We start from the raw sequence: 18,081 nt of genomic DNA on the forward strand, positions 1-18,081 counted from the left end.
CCAAATTTATCAAAGTTCTTGCATATGCACAAAAAGATGCACCTTCTGACTATGAGATAGTTGCAATCTACACAGTATCAATATTACACAGAGATCTAAGGATTTTAACAAGGGCTAATCTGAAGGGTTGAAATATCAAATTCCAATTCCCATTATTTTACATAAGATTACTACAACGGCTATCTAACTGAGGGACGTAGCATAGTGATCGAATAACCGTTCTGAGACACAATCTCAAAGGAATTCCCTAGTTCAGTTTCATAGCTGTCCTGGTTTCTTTGAGACAGTTGTGTTTCCAGACACTGCTTCAGTTCTCCAACAACTTTACTCATGGTTGGCCTTTTATTGGTCTCTGGAGAGACACATGCCATTGCTATTTCCACTACTTTCCAGGCAGAGCTGACATTGAATATTCCTTTTAACCTCGGATCCACAATAGTGTCAATGTCTCCTTTTGGAATGATTGATCCAACCCATTCATTGATGGCAATTCTCTCTCGTGTCCTCGAAACAGCAGGTCTACCTGTGATAATCTCCAGCGAGCAGTACAACCCCAAAGCTATAGACGTCACTCTTCTCATTGAACCTATTTAGTTGTTTATACCTTCAAGCCAACCATGCAACTCAAGTTTAGTTGAGAAATAAATGTGATGAAGAGAGGCTTCAGATCAGTTCGGATCAATGATCTGGGAAATGATTTGATGCAGGTCACATATTCATAAGATAAGCTTGAGATTTCATTATGAAAGAATGAATCATAATAGAACCGTAGTATGACATATTACTTACTCGGGTGCTAGGTAGCCAGGGGTTCCAGCAACACCTGTAACTATATGAGTCCCATCGCCTGCAGGGAAATTTCTAGAGAGGCCGAAATCAGAGAGTTTGGCTTGGAAATTTTCTGATAGCAAGATGTTTGTTGTTTTCACATCCCTATGGATCATAGGAGGTTTACAACCATAGTGTAGATACTCCAATCCTGCATTTCAAATATTCAATTGATTTCACATTTTAGACAGAAGGAAATCAGATGGTAGCTAAGACATGAGTTGGAATATTGCTAACTATTTGCTTACCTTGTGCAGCGTCTGTTGCTACTTGAAGTCTACCGTCCCAAGTCAAGACATTTGAACTTTTATCTACATCCATAAAAACACAGAATAGCTCAAGCCTCCACAATCATAATGTTTGAGCAGAGTGTAGAATTTACTTAAAAAAATTATATCTCTAGTGTATAAAACTCAAAGCCCTGAAAATTCATTGGAGGACTGAGAATTTGCTAGTGACTAATTTCGATATTGCAGCTACCAAACCTGAAAGATATTCTTGTAAGTTTCCCCTGGCCATGTACTCATAAACGAGTCCTTTGTTGTTTTCATCATCACAATATCCCACAAGGCTAGTCAAGTTTGTATGATGAACCCTCATAAGAAGATTAACCTATAATTAAGAGGTGACAAACAAAACATCTTAGTTGACTATATACATGATTGACAAAGAATATAATGCATTTGCTTATCTTGACAAACTTGCCTCTGCGTGGAATTGTTCAAGCCCTTGACTTGATGATGATGAAAGCAGCTTGATAGCTACTTGAGTATTGTCATCTATGTAGCCATGATAAACAGTTCCAAATCCACCTTTGCCAAGAATCCTTTGTCTATTGTTAGTGATCTTGAGGATCTCTGAGTATGTGAACTGTCGTTGTGTTGGCTCAAGTTCCACTGACCCACTGCGGGGTTGTGCCCCTACGACAGCTCCTAAGATCATAATCGTAAAAAGTTGATGATGAGCATATATATATATGAAGAAAATCTTGCATTGCTACTGCTTCTCATTATTCTTATAATTTCTTTAGTTCTTGCAAGTGTTACTGCACAAATGTCTCCTATTTTTTTTGTTCTGCACAAGTGCTGATTCAGGATCTACAATTCCATCTCATATTTTTTATTGAAATACAAAAATAAAATACAATCTAACATATATTGAGAAGTCTCACCATTCTGTCTTTTCCTTTTCAGGCGCCAGAAGATAATTGCTACAATTAATAAGAGGATTGAAATTCCGATGATTGACCCTATTATGGGAATAACGAAACTCTGCTTCTTCTTTTTTTTGCAAGAAACATTTCCAGATAGATTTGGATTGTCGCACAAACTGACATGAAAATGGTTGATAGCACAGGTAGTTACAATATGATCAGTTGCAGGCACAAATACTGAAATTTCATCTATAATATTAGTAGCAGATGTTTTAGTGCTGAACCATCTTCAGTTTTTGTGGAAAAACCAGAACATTTTATTTTATCATGAAATAAGATATATATTTTTTTTTTTTGGCAAAGCATGAAATAAGATATTTGAAAATAGAAATAACAAAAAAAAAAAAAAACTGATGCCTGCATCTTCATCAATCTTAAGATCATATTTTTAGAGTGAGTAAACACAAATTTGAAACAACAGCCCAAAAGAATACAAAAAATTCTATGGTACAGGTTTTCAACAAAACAAACCTTATTGATAGTAAACCATTTTTTGCTCTTTCAGTAAGTTCATTTGGAACTGAGCCTGTGAGCTTGTTGTTCTCCAAGTATCTGTAAAGGTAAAATTAAGCACTATAGCACACTTCGTAATGAAAGGGTTGAATTGCAGTTTTGCCAATATATATTTAACAACAAGACTTACATGACATTTAAATTTGACATTTGAGACAAGAAGTCCGGAATTGGTCCTGTTAAGTTGTTGTTAGATAAGTCCCTGAAATCATAAGCAGCTCAATCAGATATCAACCAGCTAAATGAAATTCTGCCAAACGCAACTCTGACAATATATATTATGTTGTCTACCGTACCTTAGCAGTTATTTTTGTAACTCATTAACGTTGATGACAATAAGACATATTTTTTTTTTTTTGAAATAGGGTCAGCACGGCTGCCCTCAAGCCTTGTCCATTAATGAAACCTCAGAATACATGGGGGGGCATGATACCTAAACCCCAGATCACAATAAGCATAAAGAGAACAACTCGAGATCATAACGAGAGTCTCAACAGAAAATATGTATTCTACCAAGCACCAATTAGCGAAGAGTGCAACATTGGCTACTCTATACGCTTTACAAAGGTGGTGACATAACAGAAAGATTTTGCTCACGCGGAGCCATAATTGACTATTACTATCAGCTTTCCCACTATGTTGCCACCGAAAAATAATTTCGGTGACACTAAGTTTCATTCTGCCACTAGGAGGTTGCGACCATTTAGGAACTCGCAGCCTAACTAGGGCAGACCAGGCACACAAAAGGTGCAGTCCGGGATAGAACCCACGTCGCCCTACCACAACTGGATAGGGACTTATTGCCGGCATAAAGCCACGTCTAATTACAAACGAAAACATAACAACAAAACAACCCAAACCAACAACAAACGAAAAAAACAAACACCAACACCTGGAAAAAAAACAAACAGAAATTAAAAAACAGCAGCAAAGCCCACAAGCAGAAACCCGGCCCATCCACCATCTCTCCCAAAGGCCCAAAGCAGAAGCCGTCCACCATCCGGCAGCCGACCGCCCCCACCGCGCAGCAACCCTGCACCGCCGCATCACCACGACGCTGTGCAGGCCCTTCTTCAACCATATCGGTGCCCGAACCCAGAACCAGAACCTAAAGCCCAAGCCCTGAGATCGAGATCTCAGCCACCGTCCCCCATCCCCCAGTTGCCGCAGAGCCTCCACGTTTCGCCGCTGGCCATCCGTGTCCCAGAGCCACTCCAACTGCCCTAGAAACAACACGGAACCCCGCCTGCAGACCCACGTCCAAACCCAAACCCATATCAAACTCAGATCCATCCACACCCTGAACCAACCAGACTTCGCCCACCGAGGACCACGCTGCCAGGAATCCCTGTCACCCACCCACGATCGACGGAGAGGAGAAACCGATCTGGAAGCACCGCCCCGATCCAAGTAGGAACTGTCGATCTCCACCTCCGAACCGGATCCCCGCCATAGAGCCTCGCCGCTAGCCTCCATCCTCATCCCCTCCCGGACCGGAACGCAGTGGCAGGGGGCCCTCCGGCGTTCGGCCGGGAGAGAAACGCTCGATCAGTGATTTACTTTTCCGCGCGTGAGGCGCGTTCTGTTTCTCCCAAAGACTTTCTCGTATATTTATTATTGTTCTTTGCCCAACTACAATAAGACATATTTTTGTACTTACAAAGTCTGTATCATTGCGAGATTGGATATAGAAGCATCTATTTCCCCTGTCAATCCACTCGATGACAAGTCCCTGCAGATTGCATGTTCCAGTACTTACAGTTTACAAAGGCGTATGTACTGCAATATAAATTTTCAGTAATTTTTTGGAAAACATATAAACTTACAAGTATATGATTCTCGGTGAATCATTTGGAGAATAGCTACAGTTGAGACCTTCCCATGAGTAATTCTTTGGGAAACATGGATCTCCTTGCCAATTCTTCTCAATTTTATATGCTACCTTGATATTTGTGATTGCATTCACTAGTATTTTCAGAATCAGACAGAAAATGTATCAAATCATTGAAATACGTATGTACATATGCACTTAACAGATAGCAATGAATTTAGGCTAGTGTAAGGGAATAATTACTAACCATCATCTTGGTTTGTTTCTTGTTCTGAGAATTCTTTTACTGTATAAATCTCGATGGCATTAAGGATAGGTTGAAGGTCAGAGTTGCCAGCTCCCTTTATGACTGAAAAGTTGTATTGTCCTCCACTCATTGCCTTAGTGCTCCAAACAGTAAATGTCTCCAAGTATCCAGGAGCAAATGGTCCATAAAACAGTTCTCCATTCATGGTAATTTCAAGCTGTCTAGACTGGTTAGCTGAGAGTTCTTCAATTTCTGCAAAGTGCATGTAAACATAATATTCTGCATTTTTATCAGCAGGCAGCCAGAAGAAACTCAAGTCATCAGTTGCAAGTTTCGGCGTGGCAGCAGTACGCATAACATCAGATGCTGGCTGGTAAAAGCCGTTTTGATTGAGGTCAATGGTCGATGAGGTACTTAATTGTGTCCAATCTTCTCGGCTATGACTGTACCAGAATCGATCATGCATATCGAATGGATACCTATTAAAAGATCATATAACTTCCATTAGTATACATCTCCGACATGTAAATTGATCAACAGTGGATCAATATATGTAAATATCTGATTACCTATATGCAGTTAGATTAGGTGCTATTTGACCAGTGTCAAGTCGTGTGTAAAGTGACAAGGACCCTGTTTGTGTTTGATAAGTTGTATACGGCAAAGGCCTCAGTTCTATTGTTGATATAAATGGAACCCCGGAGCCTGTATCCACAACACAAACATGTAGATAGCTTCTCTTGGCTGGGACATAATGTATGAGCTCCTTGCTTGTGGAACTGGATGCATCTTCCAGACTGACCAAGTCCCACAAATTAGATCCAAGATGTAGTTCAAACTCTGGCAATTTGTTTTCTCCATCATAGTTCCCATAAAAGAAACTGGCTCTGATCAAGTATCTGGTGCCACTTTTAACATTTATTTTGTAGCAGTTCCTGGTTCCTTGAGGAAAGCTCCTAAGAGACCAGTAAGGCTGTTGGTAGCCGTTTCTGTTTTCAGGCAATACCAACTTTCTTTCACCAGTGTCTATGAAGGTTGCATCTGAAATGTAGTCGATGGTTGTTTTCTTTTCAGAATAGGTGGAATTCTCCGCAAGGCCGCAATCTATGCTGATGAAGCCTGAGATACAGACATTTAGATGCACTTACATATCATATACAATATGATAATTTTTTTTTGGAAGAATTTGTGACATAACAGCAAAGTTAACATACCTGTTTGATCCTGCGCATGAACTAAGAGCATAAGAGCAAAACCAGCAAGCAGTGGAACCAGGAATTGCTTGAAAATCCCTGACATTGTTGTACTTTGGGAAACAAGACACAGATTAATTTGTTTTCGATCAATGTCCTTTTATATGCGCAATGCTGTACAAATTCCATTTCTTGACCTAGTAAACCTGGAAGGTGAAAGATCAGTGTTTTAGACTTTTGGTACATTACCTACCCATATACATCATATAACGACTGTTATGGACAAATATACTAACTAATCATAATAGTTTAGTACAACAAGTACACAAACTACCAATTCATACCCTGAGAAAAAAATTGCCACATGAATCACATGACAAAACAATTATATGAATTATATGTTGTTGGCCGGGATCCCCACAAAACTGAATGTTGTAGGGTTTATTAGTAGCCTAACATGGTACCGGAGCTTATTTTTTGAACACCGGCCGCCTGCTCCGGCCAATTCATTTTTTGTTGTTTTATGCTTTTCATCGAACACGTTCTATGCATAATCCACCTTCCCGAGACTACCCAAAAGGAGACAGCATTTGAGATATCAAATATCATCATTGGAGAAAGATTTTGGTTACTGATCCCAGATAAAAATCAAATATGAAGCAATATTAGTACTAAATTGCAAGACCACAACCAGGAGTTGTACGTGTAATGTGAACTTGAAAGCATGGACATATATTTTTTTTCAACATTAACAAAATTTAATAAATAAATTTCTGTTCATGTGGAAAAATTACCCATTGATGTAATAGTGTATGATCAACTAGTGGCCAAAGCACAAGATACGTTGACGAATTCCAGTTGCTGGTCGATCAAATATATTTATATACCGATCTGTTTGCAATTGCAAGTAGAGTTCGCTGAAAGGTTCACTACGACTAGATTATCCATGACTTTGGTTGGGTTGATGGGATTGAAAGATTCATTATTAATAATTTACCACATGATTAACTATTTTTTCTTTGTGACTAAGTTGTTAAAACCCCATACGTATTACTTACTAAAAATAATGAATAATTTGTCATCAACATCTTAAGTGGATGGTTAATTAAGTTGGTCTTTCCATGGAGGAAAAGATCGTACATGCTGTCGTTATATACTATGGCCCTTAGCTCAAGTTGCATGGATAAGGTGAGTATGGAGATATATATATATATAAGGACTAATTTCAGTTTACCCCCTGAGGTTAGGGGTCGTCATCATGTTAGTCCCTCTAGTTTCAATTTTGTCACGCCCCGAATTTTGAATAATAAATTCAAATCCGAAACATGAATAATTACAATTACAAAATCCAAATCTCGAAACTTCGAGTTCATTATTACAATTCACTCTCACAAGCAATATTGTAAAGCTCAAATGAGCATAACACACCTCACAACGTACAATTGCTGTAAAACTCTAACAATTGCTCTAACCGCACGATCACCGTCCTGGTTCTCCTGTCCTGTAGGATTACCCGCTACACAATTTGAATAGTGTACCGGGAGTTGCAACAACACAAAACCCGGTAAGCTTTTTACAGCCAGTATGAGTAAACAAGAAAGAATTGTTGATTTATTTCTTTACAATTAATATAACTCAACACAATCACCATAAAAGGAAGGATACTCTTGAGGCTCTCTTTTAAGAACTCATTCTTAAAAGACTCAAGTATCCTCAACACTTCTCACATAAGACCCCTCACAGTCTCAAGTAACCTCAACATCACTCATACATGACCACTCACAGTCTCAAGTAACCTCAACATTTCCCTCACAACACCACTCAACAATTGGCAGACAGACTAGAGCTCTAACTGATCGTTTCCACCTACCCGGCGCGAGAGCGTGGTTCACGATTTAATACTATCAGTTCCACCTACCCGGCGCGAGAGCGTGGGTCGCTGATAGTATGCCATGGTCACCCCGTGACCTATTGATCTCCACAGATCACAACAATTTATTGTTCCTCAACAATAAAACTCAACATCTCTCTCAATATATTGTTTCTCAACAATAAACTCAATACCCCTCACAATATATTGTTTCTTAACAATAAACTCAACACAACTCCAACAATACATAATATTTCACAACTCCAACAATACATATTATTTCACGTAAATAATATATATACATAGACATTCGCACAGGAATGCCTATTAATACCAACTATAGTTCACACGCATTAAAAATATAAATTCATTTTATACTTAAATTCATTTTCTTACCTGTGAGCCGCAGCCCTATGAACCGTAGTTGATCAAGTTCATATTATTTCAAAACAAATCTTTATTTCATAAACAATTTCCACACAATTACGACAAAAAAAATCAATTAATTATATTCGGTTCGTAATATGAACCATGTGAGGTTTACTCACCTCTAATCCAGCTGCGTCTTCTTAACAGCTCAAAATACGATCCACAATCGTCCACCAACTTAAACCGTCAATCACCTAGTCAGATACGATCTTAACTTAGCAATCATTCATAAACCACACATATACAACAATCCAACGGTCAGATTCTAAATTAATGATGATCCAACGGTCGGATCGAAATTACGCGATGATCTAACGGTCAGATCCTCACGGATTGCCCTTAGGATCATCCTCCAAGATTATCACGAAGATCCAACGGTCAGATCTTCCTGAATCGTCCTTACAAACATCTCCACAAATTTATACTATAATCCGACGGTCAGATTCTCACGAATCGCCCTCCAAATCACTATTTCACATTTATACGAAGATCCAACGGTCGGATCTTCGCCCGTGACCACACAAAGTCATCGGGACAGTCATACGATCAACATATCTAAATTTGAAGTAAAACCGATGGTCAGATCTTCGCAGATCGTAAACTTAAGATAAAACGTAAAAACGTTAAATAGTAACGTAAAAACGTAAATCCACTATTTATCAACTTTTTCTAACATAACCTTGTAATATATCAAAACGCTCGTATGGATGCGTAGAACATAGCCTAGATAATAAAAATTCAAAAAATGGTCGAATGCGCCGCCACAAGGGGCGGTCAGTGGGGGGTCAACGCGGCGGTCAACGACGGTCAACCACCTCCGATGCAAAAGTCGTCAACTACAAACTTGTTCCAAATGACGAGCTGATCCACTTTCATAACTAGCATGAAGTCTTAAAACGAAAGGAAGTGGTCGGAAATTACCTAGAACAGTCGAGGTGACTGGAAAATTTCCAGAATCCGGCGAGAAACTGCAGAAAACGGCGAGCTCCAATTCGACGTAAAAACGTCAATTTAAGGCTTCGATTCCTTCTGAAGAGTTGTTAAGAAACTCAAGAAGAACTCACTGGTTCAAGAATCACAGAAAAATATGGTCTGTAGCTCGAGATATACCGATCGAAAGCTTCGGTGGTCGGAAAAATTCCAGAATTTTGCAGAATCCGGCAAGGCTCGATTTCGACGTCAAAACTTCAATTTAAGGCTTCGATTCCTTCTGAAGAGTTGTTAAGAAACTCAATAAGAACTCACTGGTTCAAGAATCACTCAAAACGACGTCCTGTAGCTCAAGATATTTGGATCGATAGTTCCGGTCTCGTTCTTGGCTGGGTTGACTTGTAGTTGCTGCTACGGGATGCGCCGCCATGCAAGGCTGCTTCTGGGGGCTTCAGGAGGTTGAGGGAAGCACGAGGATGCAGTTTGGCAAGGATCGGTGGCCGGAAGCACGAGTTATCGAGCTTGGAACTAAAACGGGCTTAAAACTAACCGGACTTCCGCCGCCGTTTCGGACCGTTCTGCGGCGTAAGGCTGCCTCCTGCAGCTGCGCAAGATCAAGGTGAAGCTGTGGAACGTGGTCTGGGGTCGATCGAAGGCCTGTGGAGCGAGAACAAGCTTGGAGAAGGAATGCTCTGTTTTGGTTGCTAGTTTCGGCAGAGAGAGAGAGGTTTATTTTTTTTTTCTTTCTTTTCTGCGTGCTGCCTACCCCTTCCACCCATTCTAATTCAATATACAAAAGAAGCAAAGCAAAGCAATGCAGCCGTCCCTTTGTTGCTCAAAACACGGAACATGCCGCACCATTTCTATTAAAAGAAATCTCCACTTAAAAAAAAGGGGTTATTACAAATTTAATCATGTTAGTCCCTGTACTCTCAAATTTCATCATCCGTGTCCAATTTCTACTATTCCGTCCAATTTGGACCGTTAAGTCTGACTTTTGAGGGCTAAAATGGTCATTTCAAGACAAAAAAAATTAAAAAAAAAAAGATTTTTTTTTCTTTTTTCGTTTTTTTTTTTTTTGCATTTTTTTTCTGTTTTTTTTTTTTGCATTTTTTTTTCTTGTTTTTTTTTTTCTTCGCTTATTATTATTATTATTATTTTATAATTTTGTCTTCAACCTATACACCACAAGTTATAATAGGTTTATAAAAACAAAAAAAAAATACTCTAGGTAGTTAAAAAGCCGCTCGCTGGTCTACGATATTTGTGATATATCTCCGATAAAACGAACAATTTTAGGATATATCTGTAAAATATAATAGGTTTATAAAGTGAAGAATTTTAAGATATCCTCAATAAAGTGAAGAAATATCTATAAAATATGATTAAAAAAAATAAATACAGATATTTCTTCACTTTATTGGGGATATATCCTAAAATTCTTTGCTTTATCGGAGATGTTCCACAAATATCGTAGACCAGCGAGCGAAAAATTTTAGGATATATCCCCAATAAAGTGAAGAAATATCTGTATTTATTTTTTTAATCATATTTTACAAATATTTCTTCACTTTATTGGGGATATATCCTATTATTCTTCACTTTATAAACCTATTATATTTTATAGATATATTTTACAAATATATCCTAAAATTTTTTACTTTATCGGAGATATATCACAAATATCGTAGACCAGCGAGCGACTTTTTAACCACCTAGAGTATTTTTTTTTTTTTTATAAACCTATTATAACTTGTGGTGTATAGGTTGAAGAAAAAATTTATAAAAATAAAAAATAAAAAAATAAAAAAATAAAAAAATAAAAAAATAAAAAAATAAAAAAATAAAAAAGAAACACCTAGAGTATTTTTTGTTTTTGTTTTTATAAACCTATTATAACTTGTGGTATATCTCCGATAAAGCGAAGAATTTTAGGATATATCCCCAATAAAGTGAAGAAATATCTGTATTTATTTTTTTAATCATATTTTACAGATATTTCTTCACTTTGTTGGGGATATATCTTATTATTCTTCACTTTATAAACCTATTATATTTTATAAATATATTTTACAGATATATCCTAAAATTTTTCGCTTTATCGGAGATATATCACAAATATCGTAGACCAGCGAGCGGCTTTTTAACTACCTAGAGTATTTTTTTTTTGTTTTTATAAACCTATTATAACTTGTGGTGTATAGGTTGAAAACAAAATTATAAAAAAATAATAATAATAATAAGCGAAGAAAAAGAAAAAAAACAAGAAAATAAAAAAAATGCAAAAAAAAAAAACAGAAAAAAAATGCAAAAAAAAAAAAAAAAAAACGAAAAAAAAAAAAAATCTTTTTTTTTTTTAGTTTTTTTTTTGTCTTGAAATGACCATTTTAGCCCTCAAAAGTCAGACTTAACGGTCCAAATTGGACGGAATAGTAGAAATTGGACACGGATGATGAAATTTGAGAGTACAGGGACTAACATGATTAAATTGAAACTAGAGGGACTAACATGATGACGACCCCTAACCTCAGGAGGGTAAACTGAAATTAGTCCTATATATAATATGCTCTCTACCACCTACCACCGAAAGCAACAAGCTCTAAATACTTTAAAATTTGTAAAGGAGAGACAAAGTAAGATGTTCAATGAAATGTCTCAAAATAAAGTATAATTTATAGAATAAGAGAAGGCTGACACACATGGCTGATTTCATAACCTTCTGTCGTTCCCCATATCTTTTGAGAAATTGAAGGACGATATCATTTCTAGGAAAAAAGTTGTTATGTACAGGGTATTAGTGTACATTCTTTATAAGGATACATTTTTTTTTTTAAGAATAAATAATTTCATTACTTATCCATAGCCAGAAGGCACGTACATCATAAGTTGTCTCACACTAAAAGTTCCACAAGCCGCCAAACAAATGACAAATAACCCTCATTGTAAACAAAAACGCACAATTAATATGCTTAGCCAAATGAAACAAAACCCAAAACTATCTAAATTCATGCCGTAGCAACTTTAATCGCCTAGAGACCTCAATTAGTGTACAACTAGAGAAGCTAAACTTAAATAGCGCCAGAGTCTAAATCAAATGCTAGGCACAGAAGCAGGAAACTTAAAGTTTTCCCTTGCCCTTATCTTTAGGGCCAACATCCTAAGTAGTAGTAGCAGAATGATAGGTGAGGCGTAATGGAGTCATTCCCACCTTCTTTTGAGAGCGAGAATTCTTATTCTTGCTTCCAAGTGGTCTGCCCACTTTCTTCTTCAAAGTCACAAGCGCAACATCATCATCAGTTGCAACCAATCCAAGAACATTAGCATGAAGAGTAAGGAGCTTACCACCCAGAATAGTTTTGAACTTCTTTGGAGAAGGAAAGCATGCTTCCTGCCGACCTCTTTTCTTGTAGGTCAGAGTCTTCTTCTGCTCGGTTTGCATGACAGTTCTAGGGGCAGCAGATACCTCTTTTGTTTCGGAACCAGATGGCACCTCTGAGGTTGCCGCGGTGGTCTCAATCTACAGCACGATCTCTTGGTCCATGACCTCAAGCTCTGTCTTGGTTTGCACGGTATCCTAAGTTGAAACAGGCTCAGAAGTCGAGCGCTCCAATCGTCGAATGACAGACCTCTTCTTTTTCAGCAAGGAAGAAGAGGGTTTGGGTAAGTCCAGACCAGTCTGAGCCGAGAAAGAGAAGGCACCGCCTGAAGTAGAGGGGCTGCCACCAAACTTCAAAACCCTAGAAGCAGATATGGCAGCATTGGGTGCCTCACACTTAGCCCCTGAGTGAGTAACCAGTCCACATTGAGAACATCTACCCTTAAAATGTTCAAATTAATTGAAACTGTAGTAGAGGCTCAATGCCTAGAGCCAGAAAAATCCGACGCTCAAGAAGAACTGGTTTGGAGTTGTCATGAGAGAAAAGAATGCGAATGATACTTTTCCGAAATTCTTTCTTATCATAATCCAGATATCCACCCAAAAGATTTCAGATGAGTATGAAGTTATCGGGTTCTTCATAGAGAGGAGGGATGCCAGAAACCCTAACCCAGATCCTGACGTTCTTCATGGGGACCTCAGTGCTGGGGAGAACGCCATCATACTCCTCCAGACAAAAAACACTAAACACCACCCCTAAGCACCTTGTTCCGATCCCGGACCGAGTCAAAAGAGAACAAGAAGCGGTTATCAACCCTTTCTTGTACCATGAAATCTTTTTCCACCATCCAAGTCTGAAGGAAGTGTGATTTGAAAGCAGCAGAATCAACCGGCTTATGGGTGAGCGGTTTCCTGAGAAGAAAAGACTGGGAAGACTGGCACGGGTTCTCCTCAAATCTTCCCCAGATCCAGGTCGTTACCCCCTTCAGCAAGTGCCAGAGAGGCAGCAAAACTAGAGGTGACAGCATCAATAGAAGCCATTGAGGAATGGAGTAGTTGAGGCAAGGGAAAAAGACGGCAAAAGTCGCTGACGATATTGCTAGGGTTTTGAGAGAGTTGCTAGGGTTTGAGAAAAAATCTGCTCCTAGTTATGAGGTTTATTATATTTTAGCAAGGAAGATGATAAATGGAACTTTTTGTGCATATACTTGATTTAGTCACTCTATTTTTAGCTATAGAAAATATCAAAAGGGAAACACTAAATCCAAACCACTGTTGTGACCTGACCTTCGCAATGATAATTTGGGTTTCACAACTAAAACCAATTGATAATGGTTGGAGTTAACCTAAATCCTTATAAGCCCATAAATAAGGGTATATTTTTCCAATGTGAAAGCTCTGTTTTTGTTTTCACATTCTCAAAACGCAAATGGTCCAAAGTCCGAACTAGTCTACTCTAGGGTGCACATCCAGCTAGTCAGCCTCCTTTCTAAAATATGCATTTATGTGATCAGGAATATAGGGCTTGATTGCAGTTCATGCATAATACAATACAAAGAGTTCATAGGAGGGACTAAAAGTCCTACAGGGTCGAATTGTTACATTCCAATTCTCATTATTTTATCGACATAGGTACTACTACTACCACCTCGATCTACTACCTAACTGAGGGACGTAGCATTCTGATAGAATCATTTAGAGACACCATCTCAACTGGTTCTCCTAATTCAGTTTCATATCCCATCTGCTTTTTCTGAGACAGTTCTTCCGTAGCCATGCACTCCTTCAGTTCCATCAGTACCTGACTCATCATTGGCCTTTTGGTGGCGTTTGGAGACACGCATGCCATTGCTATCTCCACAACTTTCCAGACAGAGTTGACATTGAAATTTCTCTCTAATCTCGGATCAACAATACTGTTAATGTCACCTTGCGCAAGCATGAAACCAACCCATTGGCTAATGTGAATCCTCTCAAGCGTTCCTGTTATAACAGGTCGACTTGTGATAATCTCCAACAGCACAATCCCAAAGCTATAAGTATCACTTTTCTCGTTTAACCTGCTTGTTAAGTAGTACCTGAAGTAAAGCCAAACCATGTTCCTCATATATATCATATTGATTTCGCTAGTTTCAACGTCCATTTGAAGTTTCAAAAATAAGGATTTACCCCATGATGTGAAATTTAAAAACAATCCACAACTACTTACTCAGGGTCAAGATACCCGGGAGTTCCAGCAACAACTGTCGATATATGAGTCCCACCATCTGTAGGGAAATTTCTGGATAGGCCAAAATCAGATACTTTGGCTTGGAAGTTCTCAGTTAACAAGATGTTTGCTGATTTCACATCCCTGTGAATTATAGGTGGCTTACAACCATAGTGCAGATACTCCAATCCTGCATTCCAAAATTCATCAGAAAAATAATTTTCTTAACACAATAAAAAAGTAAACAAAGAGCTGCTGACCTTGTGCGGCATCTGCTGCTATTCTAAGCCTATCTTCCCAGCCCAAAATATTTGAACTGCTATCTACATCATTAGAAATAAAAGGATCTTGATCAGACAAGAAATGCGGAACTTTAGACCTTAGTATTTTCAATTACAGCTAGAAACCTGAAAGATGTTCTTGTAAGTTTCCATTGGCCATGTACTCATAGACGAGCCCCATATTGTTTTCATCATTGCAATATCCAACAAGGCTTGTCAAGTTCGTGTGATGAACTCTCATAAGAAGATTAACCTGTAAATTAAGAGGCCATAAACAGAAAAGTTTTAGTAGTTAATATATGCATAATTGAGCTAAAAAAGACTGCATTTGGTTATCCTGATAAACATGCCTCTGCATGAAATTCTTGAAACCCTTGAATTGATGATGGAGAAAGCATCTTGACAGCTACTTGAAGTTTGTCAATATATCCATGGTAAACTGTTCCAAATCCACCTTTTCCAAGAGTCCTCTCCAAATTGTTAGTGAACTTGAGGATCTCAGAGTACGTAAACTGTCGGTTTTTTTGCTCCAGTTCCAGTGACGGAAAGTGGGGTTTTTCATATATGGCAGCTCCTGGAATCAACATCATTACTAGTTTAATGTGCATATATGCCTTAAGCTTTTTCAAGAGTCATTGACAGTATGACTATATATCTCCTAGAATCTTGAGAGTTTTTAAGTACCATCATTTTTATGGCCACAGAACAAAAAGAAGCTTCATAGAAATTTGGAATTCTTACCATCTTCTCTTTTCCTTTTCAAGCACCAGCAGATTACTGCTACAGATAAGAGGCAAAAAATTCCAACGACGGATCCTACTATGGGTATAATGAAATTGTTCTTCTTCTTTTTGCAAGAAAAATTTCCAGATAGATTTGGATTTCCACACAAACTGCCATCAAATTAAATGTTACAGAAAGAATAGTTAGATTTTGAATATTACAAATTCCATTTACTATTACCAGCAGATATCAAAGTTCTCAACAATCCATTTTGAAGAGGAATATCTGATCATGCATCTTGTCAATCACTCAAATTTTAGCAATAGTTTTCAGGTGAGTCATTAAACATTAAATTTGAAGCAGGTCCTAAAAGTACACCTTAATGATAGTAAACCATTCCTCCTTCTTTCAATAAGTCCGACTGGAACTGAGCCTGTGAGCTTGTTGTTCTCCAAGTTTCTGCAAAAGCAATTAACAAAATTGTATCACCAAAGTTGTATTTAAGAATTTGCAGTGTTGCCCCATATATAATAAACAATATTATGACTTACATGATGGTTAAGTTTGGCAGCTGAGACAAAAAATCTGGAATTGGTCCTGTTAAGTTGTTGTTTGATAGATCCCTGAGTCATGAGCAGCTCGACTTATATAAGTTTAACTGATAGACTTATATACAACAAGCCAAAAAAAAAAAAAAAAAAAAAAAAAAAAAAAAGTGGAACTCATTAGTTTGATATACATGCAACAAGCCATATATATGCTTACAAAGACTGTATCATTGATAGATTGGATAAAGAAAGAGCTGTCTCCCCAGTTAATTCACTCGAGGACAAGTCCCTGCAGATTGTATGTTCCGTAGATCAATTCACCAAGACTTAAGTACTGCAACTAAAATATAGACTGAGTAATGTTTTTCGAAGACAAGTATACTTACAATGATATGATTCTTGGGGACTCATTTATAGGATAGCTACATTTTAGACCTTCCCATAAGTAGTTCTTGGGGGAACATGGATCTCCTTGCCAATTCTTCTCAATGGTATAGGTTGACTTAATGTTTGTGATTGCGTCAACTAATAGTTTAATCAAGTAGGAAATGTAATCAAAACAAATGAAACACAGGCACTTAATTGATAGGACGAAGTCAGAGCTTGGCAAGGGATGAATGACTTACCGTCTTCTTGTTTCGTTTCTATTTGTAGGAATTCTTTTAGCTGGTAGATCTCGATTCCATTGAGGATGGGTTGAAGGACAGAGTTCCCATCTGGGTTTGAGATTGAAAAATTATATTTTCCTCCAGTCAAAGCTTTTGTACTGGTAACCGTTGTGGTGTTGAAGAAATTAGGAACAAATGGCCCATAGTAGTGCTCTCCATTCCAAGTAATATCAAGCTGTCTAGACTGGTTGGCTTGGAGCTCTACAACTTCTGAAAAGTGCATGTATACATAAAATTCTGCACTTGGATCAGTAGGCAGCCAGTAGAAACTCAAGTTATCACTTTCAAGTTTCGGAGTGGCAGCTGTACGCATTACAATAGATGGTGGGTTGTAATCATTATCAGGTGCAGAGTTGAAGGTGGTGGATAAGGTACTTATTTGTGTCCAATCACTTTGGGCATAGTTATACCAAAATCGATCATGAATATCAACTGGAAACCTATATAGAGATTAACAAATCATCATACTATCATATTTAGCTATAATTTGATCATTAGTACGTGCACTCACCTATATCCTGTATAATTAGATGGTGATTGACCAGTGTCAAGCCGCACATAAAGTCCTAAAGACCCCATTTCTGTCTGATATGTTGTACTGGGCAAAGGCCTGAGTTCAATTATTGATATAAATGGAACCCCAGAGCCTGTGTTCACCAGACAAACATGTATATATGTTGTGTTAGCTGGGACATTGTGTATGAGCTCCTTGGTTGTGGGATTAGAGGCATCGGTCAAACTCACCGAGTCCCACAAATTAGGTCCAAGATGTAGTTCAAATTGTGGCAATTTGTTTTCTCCATCATAATTCCCATAAAAGAAGCTGGCTCTGATCAGATATCTGGTGGCACTTTCAACAATTATTTTGTAGCAGTTCCTGGTTCCTTGAGGGAAGCTCCTAAGAGACCAGTACGGCTGTTGGTAGTTGTTTCTGTTAGCAGGCAATACCAATTCTCTTTCACCAGTGTCTATGAATGTTGCATCTGAAATGTAGTTAATTTCTGTTGTCTTCTCAGAATAGCTGGAGTTCTCCTGAATCCCACAGTCAATGCTAATGAAGCCTGAGATGGAGAACATGTAAAAACAAGAGAGAAACCTTAGACATGTCTATACTTTCTTAAAGGGTGTCCATGACATACAAAACAGTAACGTACCTGTTTGATCTTGGGCATGAACTACGAGCATAAGAGCAAACCCAGCAATCAGTGGAAAGAGGAATTGC

General features: G+C 38.1%; 1 protein-coding gene and 1 pseudogene across 1 annotated transcript; both read right to left on the minus strand.

Moving 5' to 3' along the window:
* LOC133740289 (LRR receptor-like serine/threonine-protein kinase IOS1) lies at window positions 1-5,115 on the minus strand (annotated as a pseudogene).
* Window positions 5,116-13,947: 8,832 nt separating this feature from the next.
* On the minus strand, window positions 13,948-18,013 carry LOC133740300 (LRR receptor-like serine/threonine-protein kinase IOS1). Its single transcript, XM_062168231.1, has 12 exons — window positions 17,371-18,013; window positions 16,818-17,299; window positions 16,578-16,716; window positions 16,409-16,480; window positions 16,195-16,266; window positions 16,022-16,102; window positions 15,662-15,813; window positions 15,271-15,494; window positions 15,047-15,173; window positions 14,900-14,962; window positions 14,640-14,829; window positions 13,948-14,508 (listed from the first exon to the last, which is right to left on the minus strand). The coding sequence occupies exons 1-12, from the start codon at window positions 17,934-17,936 to the stop codon at window positions 14,088-14,090; spliced, it is 2,589 nt and encodes an 862-aa protein (XP_062024215.1). The 5' UTR covers window positions 17,937-18,013; the 3' UTR covers window positions 13,948-14,087.
* Window positions 18,014-18,081: the final 68 nt, after the last annotated feature.

The sequence above is a fragment of the Rosa rugosa genome, chromosome 1 (genome assembly GCF_958449725.1).
Source record: "Rosa rugosa chromosome 1, drRosRugo1.1, whole genome shotgun sequence".
Classification (NCBI taxonomy): Eukaryota; Viridiplantae; Streptophyta; class Magnoliopsida; order Rosales; family Rosaceae; genus Rosa; species Rosa rugosa.